General features: G+C 37.9%; 1 protein-coding gene across 5 annotated transcripts in view; it reads right to left on the bottom strand.

The window, feature by feature from the left end:
- The window catches only part of YTHDC2 (YTH N6-methyladenosine RNA binding protein C2), a 51,321-nt gene that overhangs the window by 12,157 nt on the left and 18,480 nt on the right, over positions 1 to 20,684 (bottom strand). For 3 of the 5 annotated variants that reach the window (XM_073344721.1, XM_073344722.1, XM_073344726.1), the window contains exons 11-23: positions 20,119 to 20,245; positions 18,024 to 18,089; positions 12,058 to 12,236; positions 11,524 to 11,620; positions 11,171 to 11,426; positions 10,403 to 10,485; positions 9,224 to 9,329; positions 7,513 to 7,632; positions 6,651 to 6,923; positions 5,558 to 5,684; positions 4,645 to 4,850; positions 3,478 to 3,673; positions 2,790 to 2,899 (exon numbers count right to left, since the gene is read on the bottom strand). In XM_073344721.1, the coding sequence (XP_073200822.1) occupies positions 2,790 to 2,899; positions 3,478 to 3,673; positions 4,645 to 4,850; positions 5,558 to 5,684; positions 6,651 to 6,923; positions 7,513 to 7,632; positions 9,224 to 9,329; positions 10,403 to 10,485; positions 11,171 to 11,426; positions 11,524 to 11,620; positions 12,058 to 12,236; positions 18,024 to 18,089; positions 20,119 to 20,245 (1,946 nt within the window). The remainder of the gene's footprint in view (positions 1 to 2,789; positions 2,900 to 3,477; positions 3,674 to 4,644; positions 4,851 to 5,557; positions 5,685 to 6,650; positions 6,924 to 7,512; positions 7,633 to 9,223; positions 9,330 to 10,402; positions 10,486 to 11,170; positions 11,427 to 11,523; positions 11,621 to 12,057; positions 12,237 to 18,023; positions 18,090 to 20,118; positions 20,246 to 20,684) is intronic. The other 2 variants (XM_073344724.2, XM_073344725.1) reach the window with 2 other exon arrangements.

The following is a 20,684-nucleotide window of genomic DNA, read 5'->3' as shown; positions in this document are numbered from 1 at the left end:
TTGTTTTCTGCATACACTTCTCCAACTTTTTTCCGAAATAATTTTAAAACCACTTTTATGTTGCTTCTCCATCTAATCTTTCCCATGACTTTGCTTGTGAAATTCTATTTCCTGACTTTTTATTTTAAAAGTAATATTTTTTTTTATATAAAATATAAATACAACAAAACAGAATGTTTCCTGAGTTTTCCTTATTCAGATTTCTCAGCCATCTCTAATTTTTTATTTAGAACCTATTTTTCATTTGTTCACCTGTTTTTCTTTTACCTTATGCCAGAGGTGGGCAAACTACGGTCCGCGGGCCACATCTGGCCCACGGACCCTCCTACCTGATCCCTGAGCTCCCGGCCTAGGAGGCTAGCACCCAGCACCTCCCCTGTTGTTCCCACTCCCCCACAGCCTCAACTCACTGCGCCGCTGGCGCAATGCTCTGGGTGGCAGGGCTGTGAGCTCCTGCTGGGCAGCACAGCTGCAGAGCCGCAGCCTGACCCGATGCTCTGTGCTGCGCGGTGGCGTGCCTCGCTCCAGCCGGGCAGCACGGCTTCCTGTCCTGGTGCTCTGGGCAGCGCGGCTCACTCGCCCACCACCACAGCTCCAGGCAGCACAGTAAGGGGGCAGGGAGTCGGGGGGTTGGATAGAGGGCAGGGGAATTCGGAGTGGTAGTCAGGGAACGGGGGTGTGGATAGGGCTCGGGGCAGTCAGGAAGGAGAGTGGGGGTTGGATGGGGTGGCGGGGGGCAGTCAGGGGCAGGGAGTCTGGGGGCGGTCAGGGGATAGGGAAGGGTGGATGGGGCAGGGGTTCCGGGGGGGGGGGGGGGGGGGGGGCCGCAGCCAGGCCATGCCTGGCTGTCTAGGGAGGCACAGCCTCCCCTAACCAGCCCTCCATACAATTTCGGAAACCCGATGTGGCCCTCAGGCCAAAAAGTTTGCCCGCCCCTGCCTTATGCCTTTTCTCTATTAATTCTCTTTCCAAATACATGCACGCTTCTGTCACAGTTGGATTAAAAAAAAAAAAAAAAGTCTTAACTGAATGCCTTTCCTTCAAATAGATTTCAGCTAAAACAAATGGTTTAAGTAACAGTTCAGCGTGGACATTATGTGAACTAGTCAAAGCCTTCCTAGCTCACTTTAAAAGCATTCTGCAGATCTCTACATTTGTCTGTATTGGGTCTGATACGCTTTTGCCTAGTAGACCACGCTCCTCATCCTAATACAATTTTAAGAGGGGGCATTAAGCTAAAATGCCTGTCTCATTAGTGTATTTTCACCTGCTACTTAAAAGGGAAGAGATTCTTTGCTCCCCCACAAAACTCTGTATCTCAGCATTTTCTATTTTTCCTTCCAACCATCTCTGCCTTTCCTTCTCCTGCCAACTCCAGATTGCACCACAACATCTCCTCCCTACAGAACTGATGCCCAGATTTGCCCAATGGTGCCCAGGCAGATTCTTTCCCAACCCAGATTCACTCAAGATTGGCAACTTCCCAATTACTATCATTATCATTACCACTTATTCCCCACGTCCCTCAAGATTTGCACTCTCTAAATTCACCCATGACAGTTCTCATATTTGGCTCTCTCCGCTTGCCCTCTTCAACTCCAGAAGTGATCACTTTGCCCCCAGCTTGCTCTAGCTTCTGCTACTCCTTTCCTCAGGCTACCTAACCGGGTTCTGCTGTGCAGCACCACCTAAGGAAGCGGAAGCAGCATAGCGTTGATGTGTGTTTGGTGCTCAACAGGATTCACTTAATGGCTGCATGCAGTTAAAACAGGAAAATACAAAAGGTAGCTTCCCTTATGGAAATGTAGGAGCTGCCAGAAGAAAAAAGTTAAGACCTGTGCATCTCGATAATGTTTGATGGACCCCCCCAAACAGACACTGCATAAGGGCAGAAATTTATTTACTGAACAAGTTTTAAGGGAATTCCCAAATGGAAGACTCACTGACTTTTTTCTTATTTGGTCCCCAAGCAAACTCTCATGCATACATTTAACAGTGGTGTTATTTTTACAATGGTTTCTGGTGTAAAGGAGATGGCAAACAGATTTAGAAAAGTGACACTCAAACCGGAAGCAAATATAACCCCCACATGCCAAAATCCCAGATTTCTTTCATTCATACTTTCCAGTGTTTCTGTATTCCATTTATAACATATTCTCCCTTACCATCTTACTTTTCAGTGATCTGTATAGTTATAAGCCCGTTTACAACATGAGGTTCTAATCCTACATTTGATAATGCACATCCTTGTACCTATTAGGTTCCAAGACTTAGACTTCAATAGGACTCATACATACAGGTATCTACATTAATGGATCTCATTGCAGCATAAGGACATTAATTTGTTCCAATAGCAGAAATGCATTACATTACATTTATTACTTCAGTTCTTGATTAATTCAGGAGAAGGCAGGTTGTGAAAAAACCCTTCTGTCTTGTATAAATATATCTGATAATTTGCAAAGACATTAAGAAAAGTTGTGGGCAAGTAAGCATATTTATGTCAATATATGATATACCCAAGCCTTGACTACAGTCACACTGAATCCTTAAAAAAACAAAAACAAACCAAACCTTGTTGCTTATTTCAACCAAGCATTTCTACTTAGGTGTCCTAAGGGTGGGGTGCATGTTTGTGTGTGTTTTAAAGAAAGATGCGCAATTATTTTCAACGAAATTCTGGAAGACCCAACTATTTTAAAAATCACAGTAAAGGGAAGAGATTCAGAAAGCAAACAGTATTTGCTTCTTGAAAAGGGGTAGAATTATTCAGTTAATACATTACCTACCTCAGGATCCAGTTTGAAATGTAGCCATTCATCTAGCTTCAATGCAGCCAGATTAGCAGTTGTTCTGTCTTCCATCTCGCTATCACTACTATCATTAAGAACACCATCCACTAAATTAACATAATTCAAAAAATAAAAGTTGAGTCAGCATTTTTATTAAATGGTGTACTTGTATTTTAAATATGAAAATTAAATTTCTTCCCCCACTAGTTTTGAACTTTTCTGTTGAACATTCTCTCTTTTTTCCCTAATTCTAATTAAAGTGAATGTTAAAATATAAGTTTTCTGTTTAACTTACTACTATAAAACTTCTCACAAGAGAGTTTTTTAATTTGGAGTATCTACCTCTACTTTTTGATTACTATACCTCTACTTCAGTACTGCTTTTATTCCTCAGGTCCAATGAGGGTCCAATCCTTATGCACCGGACAAAAGGCATTCATTTTTCCTTCCATTTTCTAATATTCCATTATTTACTCTTTAAATAGTATAGTTCAAAAAAATTCCAGGACGTTTGCTATGAGACCATTAACACATTTTTGGATGGTTGCAAGAGCTATGGTTTTGGCTTTGACCCTCACAATTTACCCAAAGTGCATTAAATATTCCTGTATAAGCAGCACTGACGTTCCAATATGTCAGAGTATTGTATATTATTTGAAAACTTCTAATTCCAAGTATACTGTACCTCTAAAGGATGAGGGCTCCTGTAAAGCATTACTTGGCAACCGAGCTGGACCACAGAAGAGGGACACAGTGACAGGCGTCACAGCTGAACAGCATCTGATGTTGGCTATCCTGTGTGCTCTAGTCATTTCATCATATATAAGCCAGTCTGTGGGGAGTGCTTGAATTGCTGCAGCTTGACCATTTGCTGGAGGAATCTGTTAGCAAAAGCAAACAAGGCTCTTGTACCATTTATATGTTAGATAATCAAAACATTCAAGAACAATTTAAAATAAACTGGTTGCAGAGTTGTCACAGTCATAAAAGTGTCACTGACACTGTGATTTTTCCATTAGTCCATGACAATGTGGCACACGGGGTCACAGTACCAATCATGACGGAAGGGTGGCCAGGCCAAACCCAAGCAGCACTGTAATGCCATACACCAGGTTGAAATGGCCACAGCAAGGAGTCAGGCCCAACACTGTGGGATAGGAGTTGCTGCTGCAGAGCCCTTCGGCCCCACTGCAGGGTCGCCCATTCCCCCGGGGTAGAACCCGCGCCCATAGCTCATCCGCACACTCGTTAAATGGTACTCCCATGAGTTTACACAGCATTTTCTCCCAAACCTGTGACTTTTACTAAATTTACTGTGACTGCTCTGAGATTTTTTTTTTTTAATGCCATAACAAATCTGCAGCCCAATAAACTGTTTTATAGTTTAGGATTGTAAAATAAAGTACAGTAAAAATTAAAATTTATTATAGCCTTATAGCCAAGTTTCTTTAGTTAAAAACAACAATATCCAAAGAAAATCTAGGTTAATGCTTCAGGGCAGAAATCCTAGTTGCTACTGTCAGTCCAAACTCAGTCAACACTACATGTCAATAAATCTTCAAAACAACTCCATGACATTGTTTGGTAATTTTGTCTCATTCCCCAAGATAAGATGATTCTAGTTTCAGTCCAGGTGAAGACGACTAAACATATACTGCTTTTAAAACATAAGCTGACTACAACCCATCCAGCCAATTTACAAAAACATTTTCTTTATCTTCCCTATAGTGGTTAATTTCATGCATGCACACGCTCTTTTAAAGGAATGAGAACTAAGAGGAGACATTTTTATAACTTTTCACAAACAACGAAATCTGTTCTTACTTGTGGGCTATTCGTTTAGAAATGTTACCTTTTTATACTGAGGCTGGCTAAGAACAGAGGTAGGATGAAATCGCACTCTCTTCTCCTTCGGGCCAGTCAATACGAGGTTCTCTCTATCCACATGCACTAGATTTGGATACATCCCAGCCACTAAAGCACCTTTCACTACAGCCCAATTTTCAGAGTTGGTGTTAACATCTCGAATATCGCCTCCACCTCTGGCTCTAACAAAACCTAAACCGAGGAAAAAAGATTACTGGATGTTTTAAAAATCATACATTTTAAAATTTCCATTTGAGTGAAAACAATGTATTTATGCTTTATTTTATGAAATCCCACACTGCTTTTTATAACTTTCATACTAGCTAACATAGTATGTATTATTTCCATATTTAATGCAACAATTTGGTTGAGACCCTTCAAGTTAGTGGGCTTTGATATACTAAAATAAAAGTGGCTCTTTATTGCATACAAAATACTGAGAATGAAGACCTTGTATATGTAAGTTATTTAATGGAATAGAAATCCCAATGAAACATCAGACCAGATCCTGGACCATTTTAGCCAAAATAATTTAGAACAGCCATTAGGTCACTCCAAGTTACACCACAATAAGCCAGTTCAGTCCACCAGTTGGGCCCAGGAGAGGAAAGCCAGCTTAGAGCCATCTTCTTCTTCTTAGGACCTGCACCATTCAAAGCTCAACTGGACTTAAGAATCCAACTAACTCACTGTGTGTTAAACTTGTTTAACCTGAAACGGGCTATGTTGCATAATGCGATGATCAAACTTGGCTTTTGAGAGTCTGTATTAATATGTATTACACAAAGAAGAAGTTAGGATGGCCTTGAATTTCATTCTTGTTAAAATTTGAATAATTCACTTCATAATAAATCTAGTTTGTTCAAAAACCTCTTCTTGGGTTTTTTTTAATTAGTTACCTGATGCTCTGAGCTGACCGAGCAACTGTGTTCTCATTCCTATGATGATTTCCATAGTAGCCTGAGAGAGAAAATTCTTCTCACAGAAGGCTCTCTCCCAGCCATCACTTCGTGCCTTCTGCCATGCCTGCAGAAAAATATTTTTTCAAATGCCTACAAATGTGTTTAAACTCAAATCTTCCATGTGATTTTTTATTGTATTTTATTTGAGTATAGTACAATGCCCTTCAATTGAAGAGAGAAACAAAAGTTTAAAGGCATTAAGCCATCTGGATGTTTTTTCTGTTATCATCAAGCAAAATTCTCTCAAGTCAATATAATGCATCTCAAAATTATTACTTTTTGGTAACAGATTAAGTGTAATTTAAAATTAGAAATACATCATCAACTACAACATTTAGAGTTGAATTAGGTCAGCAAAATCATGCTTAATAGATCAAAAAATTTCCTCACATATAAAATTTCTAGTGGGTTCAATGGGAGAGTCTACTAGGAAAGAGTCTACAAAGGGACAGTCTACTAGGAAATACTGAAATTCTTCACAAAGGACTTACAGTCCAGCTATAACTTTAAAGCAGGGGTGGCCAACCTGTGGCTCTGGAGCCACATGCGGCTCTTCAGAAGTTAATATGCGGCTCCTTGTATAGGCACCGACTATGGGGCTGGAGCTACAGACGCCAACTTTCCAATGTGCCAGGCACAATGTGCCACTGCTCAACTCCTGGCTCTGCCACAGGTCCTGCCCCCACTCCACCCCTTCCCACACCCTCCCCTGAGCCTGCCATGCCCTTGCTCCTCCCCCTCCCCCTCCGAGCCTCCTGTAGCCACAAAGCAGTTGATTGGGAGGTGAGGAGAGGGAGCGGGAGGGGCTGATCGGTGGGGCTGCCAGTGGGCAGGAGGTGCTGGGAGCCAGGGGGAGAGCTGATGGAGGGGCTGCTGACGTATTACTGTGGCTCTTTGGCAATGTACTTTGGTAAATTCTGACTCCTTCTCAGGCTCAGGTTGGCCATCCCTGCTTTAAAGTGTACCATTACTTTTATATGTAAACTAACTATTGCCATCAATACTCCTTCTGTAGATGAAATAATAATACCTGGAATGCCCTGAGAAGCGCCATATGGTCACTAAATGTTCCTGCAGTAAAACGTTTTCTACACAGCATGGCTGCACGTTTTTGTGAGGCCTGTGTAGGTAGGACAAAAGGGTCTCGATATGCAAGAGTGCAAGCAATGGTAAGAATAGGATCCAGGCACTTCAAAACAACAGCACACAACACCATTTTACCAAGGTGTGGCTCTACAGGTAAGTCAGCCAGATGATAACCAAGTTCCGTGAGATCTTCCCAGGTATCCATGGCATCTATTGTCTGATTTTTTTTTAAAAAAAAAAAAGGAAAGAGAAGCTAGCAAGTTTAGCATAAAAGCAGGAAGAGCACACCATCCAAGTGATAGGATTAGTAAAATACCATATACTAGCAACATAATCAGACCCAAGTTTGGAATGACTTCTTTATTCCTCCTCCCCATTCCTTCAGCCAGGATGGTCAAGAAGGCTACAATCTCTAGGAGTAAGTAGTGGCAACACAGACCCCCGCCTCCCCCACCCAAAAGTGCCTGAGAACAATAAAAAAAGATGTAACAGCTATTTGTTTATGTCCTTGCTTGCCTGGATAGTATGGACAAAAGGCTTTGGATAAATGATGGTTACATCTGGTGAAGAGTAAATGAATATCTTCCCCTACCCAGGGTATAGCATTAGCCTGGTCAGCACAAAGTGAAAGCCTGAAACCACTTAATAAGAAGACTTCCATTAAGCCACTACCCAAATAGAGGCTTTGTCTGGGAACAGCATGCCTCTTGAATGTAGAAAGTCTCCCACCTACATTAATGTCTGTGCCACCAAGAACAGAGGTAATAAACAAAATACTAATGTATACATCTATTTCATTTACTCACCTTAAGCATCTGAACAGCATTTCTCACAATTAAGGATGGCGGAGGATCTGGGGCTTTCATCAAAAAGTCAGCAATTGGACAGTTAATTGGTGCTAGCAGTTTTGTGTGCAAACAAAGTTCCTATAAATTAAAAATGGAAAACCATTTACGAAAACCTCCAAAAAAATCAGTTTCTTATACTGAATATGGACTTTACGTTCAACCTTAAATATACATAATAGGATACATCATTCAAATCTTAAAGAGAAAATCTGTAATTAACAAAGCAAATGGTAAAATACTATATCTTCTCCTCCCACAACACAAATCATTAGGTATGGAGTGAATGCAAATTGTGCAAAAAAGCAACTCTGCATCAAAATATTAATGCAGTATTCTATACAATACATAAGCACCTACATTGTGCAAGCAAAACAGGTAAAATTACACACTCAGTTTTGGCCTCTTTATAAGTTTGTTAACAATGGGGCTAGACCAAAAAATAAGAAATGTAAAGATTTAAAGATTTTCATGATCACTAAAGAAATCTTTAGACTAAAAGATTGTAGTACTGCATATGTCTGCATCGAAGATAGAACACTATGTAAACACTAATATAGAGAGGCAATGGACGAAGTGAACACTAAAAAATAAGTTGTCTCTATTTTTCCTTTTTAAATTAAAAAAAAAAAATAGCTTAAGTATCACACTCTTACAGCTCATTTATCCATTACACTATCCATGACACAAGTACTAAAATACTTATTAAAAAGTGATTGGATATATAGCTACTTTAAAATCTCATTTGCAGTTTGTCTTTTAAGTAAAACTAGCGCACTATAAATACACTGTCATTCTGAAATCTAGCTGATTTCAAAAAAGTGAGTTGAGTATCACATAGTACATATGTCCTGAGTTTCCCCCCCAAATGTGTGAGTAACAGTAATATTTTCCTTTATAGCACTATCAAATATACAAAATAATTTGGAAAAACCTGAGAAATACACTGTTCTCATCTCTTACTTATAGGAATCATCAATGTTATTCATGATTACTGGAGGTAAAAATTTCTGAAAGTGTGATTTTTAAATGACAATATCCTTTAACAAATTACTAAATCAGTTCTTTTAAATTAAAACTAGTCCAGCTTCAGGAGCAGAGCTGCTGTGTTACTATATGCTACAACAGATCAATTTAGTAAGCTGATAAAATGAAACATCAACTTCAAATTTTAACTGTAGGCTGAGATCTTGCAATCTATTTTCTTTATTATCTCACAGATATTTTTATACCCATATTAAATTAAAGGTCCCTAGAAAAACAAACATTGACTTAACTCTAGAACTATCCACATAGATCTCATCTTATTTTATTCTACACTTGTGCTTCTCCAGAGGCACTCCAAGTGCCCGTCTTGTTTTCTCCTCCCATCCTCCGCTTCATACTCAGAAGTATGAATGACTTGCCTTAAGCAGCTTCCCAATTCAGATACCAAGCACCCATCCATGGTTTTATGTTACTCCCCAGCCCCTATCTCTGCTCCCATAATGCCTCTACACTTTCTTGGAACATGACAAATTATCCCATATCATATTTTTACATCCTTAAATATACCCAAGGTTATAAGTATTCAAGACAGGGACCTTTTTTTCCAGCATATGTTTTGTAAAACAATGCGTAGACTTATGGTAAAACAACAGAAAAAAATAATAGCTTTCAAGCGACGATCCACCTGTAGTGGCATTCTTAGAAGTTCTGGCGTCTGAAATTCCAACATATTCTGAAATCGGAGCCTGCTGAAGAGTCGGAAACAGATTCCAGGCCGACAGCGTCCAGCCCTTAGAAACAAAATATTACTTAAAAAGACAGCTGAGAATCAAATACAAAAAGTGTGTAAAAAAAAAAAAAGCTCATAATGAAAAAACAAAAGGAGATCTACAGTCAAGCACATTTAACACAAAGATAAATATACTACTTTTTTTTTTTTTTAAACACGCAGACTTAGATTTTCCAGGAAAATGATCTAATCTTCCTAAAACAAAAAAATTAAATCACCAAACTGGACAATTATAACTCCATTGCAGGATCAAAAGAGAGCAGGTGGAAACTCTTCAGGAAGAAACACCTGACTTAAATACAAATGGATTTGTCAATTATACTAAGATTGACTCTGGCAGCAGCGTGAGGTTGCTAGATAGTGGGGAGGGTCTGTGACATACAGAAGGTCAGATTAGATGATCTGGTTGTCCCTTCTTGCCTTAAACTCTATATGAGTCTATGAGTGAAGAGAGGCTTTAAAGTAGGCGTAAGTGTAATTTTCACTCTCTAAGGCCCCTTTACACTCCCAGAGTGGCACAAAGTGATGCTTGTAGTATAAGTGAAAATAAGGGCCAAATGTTTTCAAAAACCAGCAAACAGCAAGGCCTGGTCTACAACAAAAATTTAGATCAACCTAGCTACATCACTCAGAAATGTGAAAAATTCACACCCTCGAGAAAAAAATAGTTAAGCCAACTTAAGACCTGGTGCCAGGTCAACAGAAGAATTCTTCCATCTATAGTGTGGACAAACTCTAAGAATTGTGAATAAAAAAGCAAATAAGTGAACTTCTATTTTCAGACTTGTATATTATAACAATTTTCCCAATACAAAAGTCCGGTTAGGTTAAATCTTTTAACATTATTCAAGCCTAATTTGAGTCTCAATGTTTTCCCTGTAGTAGTAACTCCAATATTATAATAGAGACACAAAGCTTTTAAATGATTTTAATTGTATTTGGATGAAAGAAATACATTGACAGTTCACATCATAATACTTCCTATTATAAAGGCAATGGTCTGCCTCCTTACTACATTTAACGTATGCAAAGTTCAAGTTTGTGAAATAAGATTCAACGTGAAGTGTACATTACCTGCCTTTTCTCTGAATGGCACTGGCTTTTGAAATCCACACCATTTTTAGCATGGTAACACAGTTCAGTGCATCAAAGGACTTCTACAATATTAAGGTAGAGTTCATATCACAAGAGCAATAGTTGGATTTAATAGGGTACATTAAACAAAGCAACGTAAATTATCTTAATTATCAAGCTAAATTCAACTACAATAATTACAGTAATTGGACCTGGGCATGTTTAAAGCTAGTTAACTATAACCAAGTGTTTATTTAGAACCTACTTCTCTTCCTTACGAATATATAGACACCTTTTTAAAATTAAAGCCAAAGCCAGATCTGTTCAATGTAATTTTCTGGCTATCAGGTTCTTTTAATTTATAATGCCTAGTATAGCACAGAAAGTGAGTTGCATTTCCTCTCGCTTTACCATAGGCTAAGCATAAACATCTCTTGTTGTTGTACTTGATTAAAATTTTATTTCTTCTTTGCCACATTTGTAAATTATTTTCATAAATTTTCCATATTTTCCTAAATTTGGTATTTGAGTGCAAAATACAATCATACTAAACATTTATAACATTCTTTCAATTGTCAAAAGATATGCATTCAAGAATCAATAAGTTCAGTTACATGAAATGTATTTGATAACATGTGCCAGGAATAATCCTGCTAATACCATTTTCCTTCCGCTACTGTTAACATTTTTACTTAAAATATGTACCACTGCACACTTCTCTCCACTATTTCTTTCAGCAATATTAACCCAAAATTTATACAGCCATACCTCTTTCATCTTGCCAGAGTCAATAACAAAGACAACATCATTGACTGTGATGCTGGTTTCTGCAATATTAGTAGAAAGAATCTGCAACAATAAAGTTCTTTTATAGTAACTGTAGAAGTGAAGACATGAATCAAAGAGAACAGCTGAAAAAAGTAATTTGATACTTGCTATTTTGCGAATGCCCGGAGGTGGAGTTTTTAGCACCTTCTTCTGATCTGATGTTTGCATATTTGAATGCAGCATAAAAACTTGATATCTAACGGCAAAACAGAAGTGAAATTAAAAAAAAAATTATTTTTTTTTGGGTGAGGCTAAGAAGCATTAAAATCAGCAACACAGACTAAAGAATTTACCTGTGAGCATTATCAGCAAACCTCTTGTCATCAAACAGAATGCGATCCCTCAAGCCAACTATCTCATCATATCCAGGAAGAAAAATTAAAACTGCTCCTTTTAAAAAAAATGAAGAATACAGAAGTTACATAGGAAACTCATTTTAAATCACAGAAAAACATGCTCCAGTAACATGTATTTGTAAACACACGAAGGATTTGCATGCAGTACTTCAGTGTATTAAGCTTCAGAGGGGTAGCTGTATTAGTCTAGATCTGTAAAAGTGGCGAAGAGTCCTGTGGCACCTTAGGATAGACTAACAGACGTATTGGAGCATGAGCTTTCGTGGGTGAATACCCACTTCAGACGAAGTGGGTATTCACCCACGAAAGCTCATGCTCCAATACGTCTGTTAGTCTATAAGGTTCCACAGGACTCTTTGTCAGTGTATTAAGTTATTACTATTCACAAAGACAAGTGCAATCACTAATACATCTGAAACAAACTGTATCCACAGTAACTTATTAAAATAAAAAAATTTAATACGTGCTTACCAGCATCACAACTATGACAGATATTGTAAAGTAGGTGCATAATCAGATCCAGATCCACTTTTTCATCATCAAAACTGTGATGATAAGCTTTCAATAGTTCTCTGTCTTCTGCACTAAGATCACCACCATTTGCCTGCACTAGAGAACTTTCATCCAGGTTTCCAAACTCTAATGAAGCACTGAAACATACACACACACACAGAGTCACATAAAATAAGCTTATCCTCATGAAACAAGAGTGGAAGTGTGCATCAGACTACTAGGCTTCCCTGTAGCCATGAATTCAAAATAAGATCAGAACTACCAAGATATCCAGTTCTTATTTCATAGTGAAATATTTAAGATGGTGTAGGTAATAACAGAATATTAACAGCAAATTACTATTCACTGACTTTAGTGATTTATGTGCCAGTACCACTCAGTACTTAACATGCTCAATGAGCTGAAACACTTTGTTTAATCAGAGCATTAAAAAACAGTGAAAGTATAACCAGGCACCCAATTTATCTTTTAAAAGGAAAACAGTAGATAGAAAAATGCATTTTTCCCCATCAACATGTAGCTATACCCAGCTAAACAAACACATAGCTGCAGTTTTTTGAGTAGGTGGTAAATCAGTTTAACAGTTACTGTTTTAGCAGTAGTAAAATGATCTAAAACCAATAAGGTTTTTATCATGATAAACAAAAAGCTTCTATGATCCAAACTATTATTTTTGAATGTTCCAGTGTCTATATTATATATGCGTATATTACTTGTCAATACATAATATCATGCTAAGCCAAAAACAACGAGGAGTCCGGTGACACCTTAGAGACTAACAGATTTATTTGGGCATAAGCTTTCGTGGGTAAAAAAAAAAAAAAACAACTTTTTCAGATGCATGGAGTGAAAATACAGATACATGCATAAATATATATTGGCACATGAAGAGAAGGGAGTTACCTTACAAGTGGAGAACCAATACTGAAGGCCAATTTAGTCAGGGTGGATGTAGTCCACTCCCAATAATTAATGAGGAGGTGTCAATACCAAGAGATGGAAAATTGCTTTTGTAGTGAGCCAGCCACTCCCAGTCCCTATTCAAGCCCAAATTGATGGTGTTAAGTTTGCAAATGAATTGTAGCTCAGCAGTTTCTCACTGAAGTCTGTTTCTGAAGTTTTTCTGTTGAAGAATGGCTACTTTAAAATCTATTATTGAGTGTCCAGGAAGACTGAAGTGTTCTCCTACTGGCTTTTGTATGTTACCATTCCTGATGTCTGATTTGTCGATTTATCCTTTTACATAGAGATTGTCCGGTTTGGCCAATGTACACGGCAGAGGGGCACTGCTGGCACATGGTGGCATATATCACATTAGTAGATGTGCAAGTGAATGAGCCTCTGATGGTGTGGCTTGTGTGGTTAGGTCCTATGATGGTGTCACTAGGGTAGATAAGGGGACAGAGAAGGCAACGGGGTTTGTTACAGGGATTGGTTCCTGCGTTAGTGTTTCTGTAGCATGGTGTGCAGTTGCTGGTAAGTATTTGCTTCAGGTTGGGGGGCTGTCTGTAAGTGAGGATTGGCCTGCCTCCCAAGGCTTGTGAGAGTGGGGGATCATTTTCCATGATAGGTTGTATTATTAAAAGCTGTGTTGACAAAGTCTTAAAAATGTCCTCCTATTCTCAAGTAAGATATATTTAATTTTTGTTGATACCAACGCTAAAGCACATTCAAACAAAAAATATTTATAGAAAACATTTAAGCATGAAAAACCAACATATGTAGTCAAATTATTCTTGTAATAGACTATCTTGTGTGATTTAGGAATACTTTACATTTGCTCAACTTGGCCAGGCCAGCAATGATATTGCCAAAGTGCAAGTGAAATGCACTGAACAGATATCTGTAAATATCTTTTCTCCCTTCATTTTGCTCAAGTTGATTTGTTTTATAATTCATCTAAGACTCAATATTTCTCCTCCTTACAAGTATCTTCTGATTATGCTTGATAATCGCTCAAGAATTGTTTTAATGACACTGAATATTAATTTAATTCAAAGGCATGGTAATAGCAATGTCTATTTGGAGTTTTTAAAATACCATCGTTACTAGTTGATAAGTTGTTTGGTAACTGCTCTGCTCATAGTGACAATTTGCATGAAAATCATTAATACCAATAGATGTTAGTCAGTTGTGTGGTGATTTTCTGTTTAAGACCTGAAGCTTTTGTACAGGTGAAGTTTTTCCACTCATATGTCATTAATGCATTTGGCAGACAGAAAGACACCTGTGTCAAAATATCAACATAAAATAAAGATACAGCTAAGTATTAGTTCTGTTTGCTATTTAACTGATCATTTACTATTTAAATGCTGGATGTTTTGGTGCAGGTTTGGTTTATTTTTGGTATTTTAACACCAAAATCCTCTTTAATATTGTAATAGGTTTATAGCTTAGTAATTCACCACAAATGGGGCCTAAACTCGTTTTGTTTTCTATTTCATTGCAATCCCTTTCCTGACTCTCTCCCCATCCTTTAACATACTAAAAAGCAATTTAGAAAGCACTTTTTTCCAACACCAGGAATGATATATTGAGACCACTTGATGGTTCTCCCTGACCCCACCCGCCCGGCCTGCCCGACTTCTACAAAATCTTGAAACTCCTTCAACAAAACATCTGCAACACAACTACCTTTCACATTTTTCTGGCCACAAAAAATACTGTGGATCTTCCCTCAATGTATCTTTGGAGAATGAACAGTAAAACTTATTACAATGGCATTCAAACGCATTAGAAATTACTATGATTCTTGAGCCTAAACATTTTGCTCCTCCTGCAGAAAGGCAAGGAGGAAGGGTTTTCTATAGAAGAACTCACTTAATTTAATTTGCCCTGCCAGGCAGGAAAATCCCAGCAGTTGGAATTTTAGGACTCTAAGACCATATATTGTAGTTCTAAAAATTTAAAAAAAAAAAAAACCAAAACCAAAAAAAACCTCCACACTTAGACAAGACAAAATAGTGTTGTTACCTTAAAATCAACTTAAAATGTATTTGGAAGCCTATTATGTAACTTACCTTTTACTTTGTATGTGAATTTTGTTGCTAACAAAAATAAGCACACTGGCTGGAGCAAAACATAATACAGGCAGTTTCAATACAAACCTTCCCACATAGCACTACCAATATATTTCAGTATCCTCATTAGTCTAGTCTAAGGCAAGGAGACTGGCAATTTTAAAAAAAAAGAGCAGACAGTGAAATTACACAGATCAGAAAACATGGTTTGAGGGCTTATATAAAGAATCCCATTCCAGAAGCAATTCTCTTACAAGAAAGTACCTTATATGCCATCAAGTTATTTTTAAGAAGTACTTGACTCCCATTAATCATTTTCTCCATTTTTCTTTTATAAAATTGTTACTAGTCATAAAGGATGCATCAAAAAATACTTGCTGGACATATCTTGAATCAGATTATTATGGAATAGGCAGTGGGAATGGTGTATACAACCCAGCTGGATCTGAAGAGGTGCTGTGTGAAGACTTATGAGGGCCCAATGGAAAAAAAATTACCTGCTTATTTCCTTTCTATAATTAACATTAAACTCAGTCCTCAATGATGGGTAGATTACCTCTTTACAGAGACCAAAGACACATCCAAGAGCTTTGATAAGGGACTGTAAGTCACAATTATTCACTCACCAGAAGTTTTTCAAAGATATGTCAATAACAACATGTTAACGGTTTACATAAATTTAAACAAAGTAGTAATCCTTGATTTTTCTACCCGAAATCCTAGGAGACTGTCTGACTATGTAGTAAAGATTTTTAGAACTGACAGATCAAAATGAAAGGGAGTAAATATAGGATGATTTTCACAGACAAATTGGAGAGAGGGATGTTGGCACTGCTAAAACAGAATGGGAAGGTACGTCTCCAAGATCTACAGATATTAGGAAATCTCCTGGAGACATCATAACATCATAACAAAGGTTGATCCCAGTGGGATTTTACTTTTTTCAGGGATTCAAGGTATACAATTGCTCTTACACCCATCTGTTCTGAACTATAAAGGTATAGAGTGCAGCCCACATATTCTTTCAAGTGCAGGAATTGGTTTTATAGCCCCTAAAGTGAGAACACTTCTCTTGGATCATCCAGGGCTTTTATTGACTAACTGATTATAGTGGCTGGATGAAGAATTAAAGGGTGAAATACTTTATCATTTCAATTCCAATATTTTCTGCTGAAGTATTTGGAATCTTTCCATTAATACCTGTATTGGGATGAAAAGGCTGGTTACTCATCTGTTTTAAAGAGAGACTAAACAGATGAGTATAAATATTCACATGAGATAGGCAAGGAATACCTGGATATTTCAGCATTTTCTGCCACTTTCCAATGAGTAGTTAGCTTTAATTAATTTGAAGAAGCAAATGATTGGTTTTGATTTATTGAACCACAGACAGCCACTTACCCAGAACGGGCAACTAGTTACAGTGTGAGATGCACAAGTGTAACAGTGATGGGCACAGCATAAAATGTTAAGAGAGATCAGTTTAGAAAGACTTTGAAGCAAAACGCAGACTTCTAGGGCTTCTACAATAGAAGTACAGAGATTTTCTTAAGAATGAAGCTTTTCATAACTTAGTGGGTCTGAGGTCATCACTCCAGGTTATGTCCCCTTTGGCAAAGCAAGATATGGGGGAAAACTGAAAGATGATTTGATATCTTCTCAGAGGTCCTCCTATCTTAAAGTTATCCTCTTCTGAAGAGATAACCTCAGACAATGATGTCAATTCTTTCATACGTTTTTTAATTTTAGGGATGCTAAGCTTTTTAAGCCTGAATCCTATGGAATTTCCTAATTTTGTGATTGAACCATTTCCCTTCATCTGTTTTTTCCCCTCCGAGCCCTTATTAACTTACTCAAACAAGTAGTGGCATAACATTTTATTCAAACACAAAAGGTGGGTATTTATGCACCTCTTGTCTTTCTTTTACAGGTTAAATGTTAAGAGTGCAATTCTTTCTCTTGCACAGCGTCAAAATAATTCTTGGAGAAAGAATATTTCCTGACTGTGGCCGTAATGATCTGATTGGGACGGTGAGCGGTCTCATGAGTGAGCTGGTAGAAGAGCAAGTAGAAAGCGTAAAGTTTTTACTTCACTTAAGAATTTTATGGAGCCCTAAAGGTTTCTCAGAATTGAAGGAACACTAGCTCTTTAAAAGGGAGCTGCTGGATACCCAGTGCTTTTGAAAGTCAGACCAATTTCCAAGATGCCTAAACATCACCATAGGAGCTCAACTTTAGACACCTATTTTTGCAAATCTTGGTCTTTTTGGACTTTGAAAATAGTGACTGCTGAAGAGATTTTTCTGTAAGGTGGCCCTCTGGTGCCATGCAGGATGTAAAGATACATATTCCTGAGCTGTTTCAGCTGTTCCATTATTGAAGGGCACAGGGAGCGTTTAATGAGTGGTCCCTAAGGTTTTCAAAGCTTTAACAAAGTTTATCAAGACAAAAGTTATACCAAAGAGGCAAAAGTAAATTTAAAAAACTTCCCCACCTAGAAGTAGAAGGGAAGGGAAAGCAAAAGAGATTTGAACAGAAGTAGGAGAACTGTAACATGCTGTCCAAGCAGAAAAGCGAAGAGTGAGTAAGGCTTACAGTTCCAGGCCTCCCAATCCAAGTGTTTGAACTGCTCTTGGTTTCTTGGTGAGGACTGCTATAGTGGCCATGACACAGAACTCATTTGATATACATTTTTAAACCACCTAGTCTTGTTACAGGAGGTTTACTTTTTAAAAAGCAAGAATATCTTCTGGATTTATTATACCTAGTTCTGCAAATTGGCTTTTTTGTGCCAGATTTTAGAAGTTAGAGAACTAAACATTGTTGTACCCATTAAAGTTATGCATGAATGTAATAGGCATTTACATGTTAAATAAATGTTTCAGCAAAGCAGGAATACCTTACCTGTAAGATTCCAGAAGATCTACAATCTCAGTCTGTCCAAAATGTTTAGCCCAATCCAAAGCCATCCTGCAATAGTTACAAAGTGTTCTTTACGGTCTCATTTAGAACTACAAATACCTTATATCAGTCAACTACAGATTCTAGGAACCCCTTTTTTAAACACTTGTGCACTTGTCATGCTCTCATCACTGTAGTATCCACTGGATATATGTTTTCACACTTGAAAGCACATGATATCTAAATAATACAGTTTTCAGAAATCCCCGCAAAGTAAGTTTGCCAGCTCTGTACAAGAGCAAGTACAAGCAAGCTATAGCGAAAAATAATTTTTCACTTCTTCTGTTGAAAAACATAAGCCTATGTGCAATACTGAGTCACACTTTGTATTTTTCCCTCACTATCGCCTGTACCGCACATGTAAGTGTTCTGAAATGGCACACCTAGTATTCTCTGTAGGCAAAGATTCACATGCTCAAAGATTTGGTTTTTAAAATTCCTTTGTTCATTATCTCCTTATAAAGCCAATTTTTACTGTTCTCTCCCTAAATCAAATCTGTTTTTGCATGCTTCTGATATTAGTATCTGCCTGATATAAATCCACTGGTAGATGAATTCCTACTTCATTTTGTATTACAATGATCTTTTCTAATAACGAGAACAATGAATTAATGGGTTTCAGAGTAGCAGCCGTGCTAGTCTGTATTCGCAAAAAGAAAAGGAGGACTTGTGACACCTTAGAGACTAACAAATTTATTTGAGCATAAGCTTTCGTGAGCTACAGCTCACTTCATCGGATGCATACTGTGGAAAATACAGAAGATCTTTTTATACACACAAAACATGAAAAAATGGGTATTTACCACTACAAAAGGTTTTCTCTCCCCACACCCCACTCTCCTGCTGGTAATAGCTTATCTAAAGTGATCACTCTCCTTACAATGTGTATGATATTCAAGTTGGGCCATTTCCAGCACAAATCCAGGTTTTCTCCCCACCCACCCTCCACACAAACCTACTCTCCTGTTGGTAATAGCTTATCTAAAGTGATCACTCTCCTTACAATGTGTATGATAATCAAGGTGGACCATTTCCAGCACAAATCCAGGGTTTAACAAGAACGTCTGGGGGGGAGGTGGGGGGGTAGGAAAAAAACAAGGGGAAATCAACCACTCCCAGTCTCTATTCAAGCCTAAATTAATTGTATCCAATTTGCAAATGAATTACAATTCAGCAGTCTCTCGCTGGAGTCTGGTTTTGAAGTTTTTCTGTTGTAATATCGCAACTTTCATGTCTGTAATCGCGTGACCAGAGAGATTGAAGCATTCTCTGACTGGTTTATGAATGTTATAATTCTTGACATCTGATTTGTGTCCATTTATTCTTTTACGTAGAGACTGTCCAGTCTGACCAATGTACATGGCAGAGGGGCATTGCTGGCACATATCACATTGGTGGATATTGGTGAACGAGCCTCTGATAGTGTGGCTGATGTGATTAGGCCCTACGATGGTGTCCCCTGAATAGATATGTGGACACAGTTGGCAACGGGCTTTGTTGCAAGGATAGGTTCCTGGGTTAGTAAGTTATTTACTTGTTCAGGAAAAGTTACTTACTTGTTCCAATAATATAAGAACTAGGGGCCACCAAATGAAATTAATGGGTAGCAGGTTTAAAACAAATAAAAGGAAGTTCTTCTTCACTCAGCACACAGTCAACCTGTGAAACTCCTTGCCTGAGGAGGTTGTGAAAGCTAGGACTATAACAGGGTTTAAAAGAGAACTGGATAAATTCATGGAGGTTAAGTCCATTAATGGTTATTACCCAGGATGGGTAAGGAATGTTTGTCAGAGGGTGGAGATGGATGGCAGGAGAGAGATCACTTGATCATTACCTGTTAGGTTCACTCCCTCTGGGGCACCTGGCATTGGCCACTGTCGGTAGACAAGATACTGGGCTGGATGGATCTTTGATCTGACCCAGTATGGCCATTCTTATGTTCTTAAATACGTAATTATTCCTGGCTGTAAACTGAAAACTTGCATATTTAGAAAACGTAAACAAATCAGATTTTGAAAGAATTCAATTGTTTTTTTACCAGCCATTGGATGATTTGCTGTGGACATTCGCTCCCATTCCAATCAGCTGTTCTACCTGACTTAAGAAACCTCTCCCTGAAGCAATCATTAGTGCAGTTGCACTGGTTTCACTGTGTCTGTAATCAACTAATAAGGAAAAATCGGAACATTAGTGTTTTGGGCAAAAAGGAAATTCTTCAAACAATGTTACTGATTCCTCCAAACATTATATTTAGCAGCCTTGCTATACTCCATCCACCTACGGAAAAATTGGTTTCTGGATGAAGGACCAAAAGATTCATTTTTTCCATTGTCAATCCTCATGAACTTAACATTGTATTACACAAAATGATTCTATAAAAAATAATATGTACACTTCAAGAATACTGTGGTAATAATCAATAAGGACACAATCCATTAATCGTACAAATCTTAAGTCAATTCTCAAAGAGGTATTTTAATGTAAAATTAAACAAAAATTGAGAAAGTAAAAGTGATGTAGAATTCACAGCACTTTTAACTCACTTCTTTTTTTTTTTTTTTTTTTTTTGGTAAAGTCTATGTAGGAAGCTGCACAGCCCAGTAA

Source organism: Lepidochelys kempii, chromosome 5 (genome assembly GCF_965140285.1).
Source record: "Lepidochelys kempii isolate rLepKem1 chromosome 5, rLepKem1.hap1, whole genome shotgun sequence".
NCBI lineage: Eukaryota > Metazoa > Chordata > Testudines > Cheloniidae > Lepidochelys > Lepidochelys kempii.
This window is presented reverse-complemented; position numbering and strand designations above follow the sequence as displayed.